At 37.2% G+C, this 8,156-nt stretch overlaps 1 protein-coding gene across 1 annotated transcript in view; it reads right to left on the bottom strand.

Moving 5' to 3' along the window:
• The window catches only part of LOC104506840 (integrin alpha-4-like), a gene marked incomplete at its 3' end in the record, with an annotated part of 25,675 nt that overhangs the window by 4,600 nt on the left and 12,919 nt on the right, over positions 1 to 8,156 (bottom strand). Inside the window, 5 exon segments of the mRNA XM_010147933.1 lie at positions 582 to 658; positions 1,803 to 1,952; positions 5,127 to 5,281; positions 7,155 to 7,309; positions 7,682 to 7,727. Of these exon segments, the coding sequence (XP_010146235.1) occupies positions 582 to 658; positions 1,803 to 1,952; positions 5,127 to 5,281; positions 7,155 to 7,309; positions 7,682 to 7,727 (583 nt within the window).

The raw sequence follows: 8,156 nt of genomic DNA, 5'->3' as shown, positions 1-8,156 counted from the left end.
GAAAAGTAGTCTAAACCTCACATAATATTCAACCATCTGGTGTCTGAATCAGCAGTATAAAACTGAGGGTGTAATATTCTTAAGTAAATGAGGTAAAAAAAGAGACTATTTTATAACTGAAATAATAAATATAACAATATCTTAGTACAGAACTGTCATCTTTGAACAGTGCAAATACAGTATCTTCCTAGGAACAGCAGAAATAATTGATAGCTTTTCAACTCGACAGTAGCTATGATGTCTACATGCTGAGTATGCCACGTGCATAGTATCTCAGCCCAGTTATATGTGAACTGTAGAATACAGGTCTACCTTTTCGTGAAGATGTATTTAATTGAAGAACTGTTCTTGCATAATTAGAAGACTTTACAGCTTATAAAATATATTTCTGTTACATTTCCTGGAAGATTTAAGATTTAAAAATATTCTTCAATTAAAACTGGGTTTACTTCTCATATTTTCTCAGGGAGTCCAGAGTCTACTTATGTAAATTAACATTCTTTACATACAAGATTGAGGAATAACTTAGATAAAATGTTACTGAACTTCCTTCAAAAAAATGAAAGTCACATTATACTTACTTTGGAAAAGCAACTTTCCCAGAAAGTCTCAAGTCAGCAGAACAATTTTCTTGGGAGCAAAATCTTGCAAACACAAACTATAAAAAACAAAGAAAAGAGGCTATGATTTGCCATGTCCCAAATGCATTCTGCCCACCCAGAATAACAACAAAAGCTTTCCAGACTCAGTTGCTCCCAGTTAAACCAGCGGGTGTATGTTCAGCTGGGTTTTAAGAGTAGTAGATAAAAAGGGCAGTGTTCTAGAGGACTCAGAATTGCGGCCTCTACAGTCTCTTCCACAATACAGCACATGAACTTCTGCGAGAGTTTCATTACACAAACTTGCTTATCATACTGTTAGCAAGGTTTGATGAGAGTAGAGACACCATGAATTGCATGTGTCTGTGCCTTGGTTATTACTATGCTATAGAGCACATCTATGTCACTCTATTTAACAACTCACTCTCTCTCTTTTGTTTCTAAAAGAGAAATTTAACTGAAACTGAAAAAGAAAAGCACCTCATTTAAATGGACTCCTGACAGTCAACTGTATCTGAACTACACGAAGACATTACTGTTTGTGAAAAGTCATAGTATGTTTATGGCCATTTGGTAGTTCAAAAATTCAGAGCATCCTGACTTTCACTTAAGTCAAAGTCTACTAGCTCTCAATGTTTTTTGGGGAATAAAAAGTTAATTTGACACTCATTTAAGGATACAGCATACACTGTTTTTTCCCCTGCAGGTTTTGGGTTTGAAAACCTGCAATACCTTCACAGAACTAATATTTCAGCAACATTGCTGAAATACTTCAAGATTAATACCAACACAATATTGTATTTAACATAGAATTAATTTTAAGAACAGTTTTATACTGGGAAGTGACTCATCCTGCGTGGCTGAAAAAGAACAGATATTTCAAAGAGTGAATTTCACACCTGCATGTTCTAAGGTCTATAATGTTTTATATTCTTGCAAGTTCTCTGCACATACCTCTTTTTTAAAAAACAAAACAAAAAAACATAATACAAATTATGTACCAGTACTGCAAAGATTTTTTTTAAAGACTAAAACAAGCATTTTTTTTAGCATGCTGGTTTACTAATTAAAACCAAGGCACTAGATGCTGCTCTGGAAAATGCATTCCTTCAACATGCAGTGGATGCGTGAAGCTTTTTTTAACTGAAGATTAAAATGTGACCATTAGTTACTGCATTTGAAAAAGAGAACTGATACACTGACCTTGCTTGTTATAACATCTTTTTCTTTCCTCCTTTGAAGAACAGGTTGAAGTGGTGGAAATTCTTGAGCATTTTTTTTCTGTAGAATATGATGGCCCAGATGATAACTTGCTTCAACATGTACAGGAGTCAAGATATCCCTTACATCTTTCTATGAAAATTGGAAACCTAATGAGTTAATCATATAAGACAAAACATGTATGCTTATGTTTTAAAGATTATAAGGCTCCCTAGAAATAACTTTAACAGGAACACTTATTTTTTACATGTAAAATAATTGCATGTGCCATATGGCTCATACACTTGTCCAGACGTCTCTGTCACTGAAAGCGGTAATCAGACACGCAGAAATGTGTGATATATTCGATGACGGCATCAGCCATGTCAGAGCAGAAAATTCTTTTGTTAAAAGAAGTTTTATTGAACAGTGAACCTACTCCTGTCAACAATACTGCCTTACACACCTGTGAAATGCTGTACTGCCCCAATAGAAAAACCAGCAAAAGTTGGCTACAACGGAGAAGGTTAACTGGTGTGACAGTGCCAGACAAAACCCACAGCTGTTTCTGTATGAAGTCAAAGGGTGTTCTCCCACAGTACCACTAAATCAGGTCATGACTGCATTTTATTTTTCTGCCTGTTTCCTATTCTATATTAAAAATAATTAAATTCCTGGATAAATGACCATTTTATACATGAAGCCTTGACTGTGTAGGAATGTTGCAGATCAGAGCCTAAACTACTTACTTGTGAAACTGGAACAGCTTGAAGCACCGCGTAGTCACAATAGCAAACCTGACTAAATTATTCCCCAGGTGTAGGAGATAAACAGACACGATTATCCCTCCACATAGCCATGACTTTAATTCTTATCTGCAAGCCTGCTTTGGCCAAATCACATTATTATATAATTAATAATAATTTTCCACAAGGTCTTCTCTGCATCTGCTTTATATTACTTCCATTATACTATTTAGCTATTAATTAGCCTTCTTGAAATACATAAAACGTATGTGGTCTCTTGCAAGGACTGTAGTTGACAGACATTCACACTTACTTAACTTCAGGAGCTTCATACAAGTACAGAAACCTCAGTGGGTGGAAGGAGATGCTTATAATGCTATTAATTAAGAATTAAAAAGAAAATTGAATTATATGGAGGAAGAAATAATAATAATAAACTATAGGAAGTGATGAGCCAAATCATATCCTTCCTCCTACACAAATACCTGCTGATGCTGGTACCAGCAATCTGTACAAGGTCGGCTGTCAGTCAGATCTCTGCAAGCTTACAAAACTCTTAGAAGTAAGTGGGCAATTTGCCATTGCTCCTGTAAGTAACAGTCACTTAAGGTGCAACTAAAAGTTGAGATGCATCTGGGCAATTTTCCAAGAGATAACATAAGCTTTCCTTTCTACCCTGAAGCTTTATCGTGAAGAATCAGCTTCTCGAGTTGTCATAACCAAAGCTTAAGTAAAAGGAAGGAAGGAGAAAAATACATGGAAAACTTTTTCCCTGCAGGTTTTTTTGTAGCTGTAGAAAATTAAGTCAATTTCCCAGCCTCTGTGCAGGATCAGCTGCACCCGTCATCCTATTAGATATTTGTTTCAAAAGGTCACAGAATTGCTACCTTGAGGATTTTAAAGAAAAGCCTAGGCAAACTAGTCCATTATTTTATTAGCTTTGTTTCTCCTTACCTCTAAAGTACTAAGGACAGGGAATTTTTAAAGAATTCTTTTCCCCATTAGGTAAGGTCTTGCAGGAGAGAAGTTTTATTTTTTGAGTTTAATAAAACATGGTTCCTTTGTGTCTGCTAGTTTTTATTATTTTAGGACTTCAAGTTCTTCCTATTTATTCTTCAAAATTTTTGTTGGAATAGGCAAGCTTCTAAGATGTTTGATAGACTGAATCACTTTTATTCTTGACCAGTGAATGGCCTTAAAAATATTACATCCTTGTCCTGATTGCAGTTGTTTTTAGTTTCAAGACAGGTCCCTCATTCATCCTTCAGAGGAATACAGGCAGGAATACAACATTTCATTTCCTCTGGGGCAACAGTGACTTTGAGACTACTATCGGAGCTAGGATCTTACTGACTAGATTCTGATCAATGTATTTCCAAGTCAGTACCATCCTCAATTTCACAGGATTGCTGCTCTGGGATCAAACTCTACTTGTGGAGAAACCAACAGCCACCTTCTTCCCCCCTTGAGAGGCTGGTACCCTCTTTATTATTGCTGTTGGTACAGGCCTCCCTGGCTAGCTGACACCTTGCAGGTTGCCAGCAGACTCCTGCCAAATGCCCACTTGCCCTGGCAGCACTTCTACCTCTGTGGCTTCTCCTCTGAAGCACCTCTACACCAGATTCCTTCTACAACAAAGTTGTTGCTACACCTTCAGAGATGGGAAATTCTAACCATATTTGCTACTACTCTGGTCCAGGATTCAGGTTGATATGTCCAGGGCAAAGACACAGCCGTGCAGGCTCCACTTTCGTGAGCAGAGAGATCACTCTGTCAGCACGGTGCACATTCTTCATATTGTTCAGTTCTAAATTAATTCATGAAACTCCCACAAATGCTCTTCCCACCCTGTTTTCTCCTCTTGATTCCCTGTTTCCCTTGGCGAGTCCTGTGTTCCTTGAAGGGAGAAATCAAAGAATTCCAAGCAAGTGTTGTTCTTCATGCTTCGCTAGCCTTTGGCTCCTTGCAACAAATTCACAGAGACCACCCTGTAAACCTCAAACTACACACTTCTAACAATCACCATCATTTCACTTCCTACGGATGGGGTTCTTATCAGGTGAATCTACTTCATCTGCTCACAGCCAAAAGGGGAGCAAGACCATACATGTGTTCTTTGAAATAGTTACAAATGACAAAACATTTTTGTGTGTAATTACAAGTTTAAAGATTTTGCATTAAGGAGTACAAAGTTTCACCAGAAATGTTCAGCAGAAAATTTACGTTATACCATATCTTCTTGGTTGCTCCAAACTGGCCTCAATCTATGATCTGTCTGTCACCCATAAAATAGGGTGAGAAAGTGTCAAGACTGCTCATGTCCTGCTTTATCACTGTGATGGTTATTGTTATGCACATTCTCACCAACACAAAGAGATGGCAGACCCACTGACTTCCCCACAGAAAGCTGAGAAAGCATCAAAATTACAATATATTTATTGTGGAAGTTATGAACACAAACATTTTAATTCCAAAATTATGTGATGCATTTGTAAACAAAATAGGTTCTTTTGCAGAAGGTGTGCTTTTCAAAGGGGAACAGCGGATTTAACAGGGCAATACATATTGAAAATTACATTACCCTCATAAATGCTGCATGATCCTTGCAGGCAATTTTCTTGTTGTAAATCTTTACATGTCCTGAGATTGTTTCAGATGTTCCATTGGAGGAAAAATAAAATCTTGCTTGTGTATCCGCTTTTCTGTTCACATCAACTCTCAGATTATAAAGCAGTACTGCAAAATAAACCACAGGGAAAATAAAAGTTATGAAAACTTTAAGTGTTATTCACGGATATAGGACAGAAATTACATTTTCTGACTCACTTCCTTAAGTATGTTCTGTACTACTCATTTTGAAATGCTCCACTTAAAAATTCTCTGACATAAATCCATACCTAATGAAAGCTTCTAGCGCTGTAAAAATTGACTGTATCATGACTGATCCCTCATACATGCATTTACATCAGGGATGGTTTTCTCAAGCGATATTTACAGCTTTCTACTAGAATCTACTTAAAGAAAACCTACCTCAGTTACTTACAGGGCTGACATGAAATTTCAACAAACTGATACGTCAACGAACACTGACGAATACTGTTTAACCTCACGTTTTCTCTATTTAAGTTAGCATGAATTATTCTGATAACAAACTGCAAGTAAGTTTTAGAGCATTACTTTCTCAGGAAGAAATTCTTCACAGAGAGGGTGGTGAGGCACTGGAACAGGTTGCCCAGAGATGCTGTGGATCCCCCATCCCTGGATGTCTTCAAGGCCAGGCTGGATGTGGCTTTGAGCAACCTGATCTAGTGGAAGGTGTCCCTGCCCATGGCAGGGGTGTTGGAACCAGATGATCTTTAAGGGCCCTTCCAACCCTAACCATTCTATGATTCTATGATTACTGATCTATTACTTCTTAATCTCTGCCAAAAGTGGAGTTAGGATACCTAGAATTTCCTCTAGTCTTTTAAATTTAAGTTGAAAAGTCTTATGTCCAAACCCAGCAAGGGTAATCCGGTCTGACTGACTCATCTTTCACAACAAATAATGAATTTCAAAAGCTCTGAACTTGAAACATTACAGTGCACTGTTGGATGTGTTCTCTGTAATGCATTCCTAGAGGATATTGTGTATTCTTGTACAGAAGATTTAAGCAAAATACGCATCATACAAAATATAATACAGGATATATTTTTCAGTAATTTTGATGGGACTCCCCCTCTTTAACAAAATGTTCCCTAACAGTACGCTTAGGTGCTTGAGCTGCTTTATGAAAGGAATGTCATTCCTCTGTTGCCACGTGGAAGACTGCCTCCTACAGCAGTCCCATACGGTTGGCTCCATGTCTGGGAGGACTGCTTTTACAGGGCATCTGAATATCATGCTGAATAATCCATTCAGTTCTACATTAAGAAAAGGCACCCACCCACCATTAATTCCCTGTCTAACTGCAAAGCAACAGCCCAGACAATTGCATATGGACAGACACTGTTGTTGGGCCCTGGGCAACTATGTAAAAGGAAGCGTTCACAGAGTAAGAGTGCTGTATTTTTTTGTGAACCCTAATGGCATACTATCTCATTAAAAAAAACCTGTCAAAATTACAGATCTACTTATTACGATGCTATGAAAGGGACCATCTGAAACAGCATCATTATAATGTAGTTCAAAAGTACAAGTGTCAATCTCATCACACCACTGCTAGGTCAGTTAATTCAGGTACCAGAAATAGCCTATAGAAATAGCTAGAACGGTACTGTTCTAGCACTGCTGCAAAACCCATGTTAAAATAGTACTAAATGGCTGTGCACAGACCCAGCTGAACTCTTCAGCCTAACTATGCAGCCAGCTAGCTAAAATTACTCTTTTTTTGTCTAAACCAGTTGCCATCAAAACTTCAGATTACAGCATCCATGCAACAGACAGAGTTCTACCTTCACCCTCCAATATCCCACCTTTCTACCATCACTGTCTCTTCTAGGCCATGTAACTCCAGTAGTCTTAGTAGGGATGTCCTATTATTCTAAACTGAATAAAAGCCTAATTCTAAATTCTTCTGTAAACAGCTGCATTTAAAATACATAACTGGAATTTTTTCCAAGTAGCTTACCAATATAACCAGGTACCTCTCGTCCTGTATAGGTAAAGCATATCTTCAAATTCATACAGGTAGCAGGCTGGTCATTTTCCATGCAGTTTAAATTAGTTCGATTTATTGAATTAGGATGTTTTAAAGAAGCTTCAACAATTATGACTGGTTTTGTTCTAAGAATAGAAAAGAGTCAGTGTTCACAAAACACTTCAGAAATAGCTTACGGAATCTCTGCAGAATCTAGCAATCTATTTTAATATTTTATCATTATAATTTTTTTAATTTATCTGCATTTTTCAGAATCCAAGTAACTGTAGACACATTATTTGTTGCCTCAAGACTTTTCAGAATTGTATTTTCTTTTTCCTCAAGGTATTTACTTAAATGTTTCAGTTGCAGAGCATTGTAGAGTCTAATGACTGAAGTTCAAGACACCAAGAAGAGTATCATGAGGTTAAAATATGCTACTGAGTTTTATTAAATTGCGTTACAAAATACAGTTAAACTGTATGGTCTTTAACAGCCCTGAAATACAGTGATCTTACCTCAGCACCACAGCAGAATCGGAGAGAAAAGCACCAACTGCTACATCTGTACAAAAAACCCACAGATCAGTAAGCATAATTTGTCAACAGGAATTACTTCTTAGGTACAAGCATTTTGTATTCACCTTTTGGTCAGCATTAAAATATCATTTACCCTTTCTTTATTAGAAGGCAAATGCTAATATTGAAAGGCTGTTCTCCACCTGGAAGAAGATTCATAGAATCATAGAATGGTTAGGGTTGGAAGGGACCTTAAAGATCATCTAGTTCCAACCCCCCCTATTTTTATTCCTTAAATACTTGTCCCCTCTCAATCACCGCTGCTAGTTTGCTGGACTTGCAGATACTGGTAATGTGATGACTTGATTTCTATTCCATGTTTAAGTGGCTGATATGGAAGGACAATTCAACTAAATGGGAGGTACTTGCCTTCCTTTTAATCCAAATATTCAATATTGCTATACACACATATTAT

The sequence above is a fragment of the Eurypyga helias genome, unplaced genomic scaffold, assembly GCF_000690775.1.
Source record: "Eurypyga helias isolate BGI_N326 unplaced genomic scaffold, ASM69077v1 scaffold43862, whole genome shotgun sequence".
NCBI lineage: Eukaryota > Metazoa > Chordata > Aves > Eurypygiformes > Eurypygidae > Eurypyga > Eurypyga helias.
The sequence above is the reverse complement of the archived record's forward strand: the minus strand, read 5'-3'. Positions and strand labels throughout refer to the sequence as shown.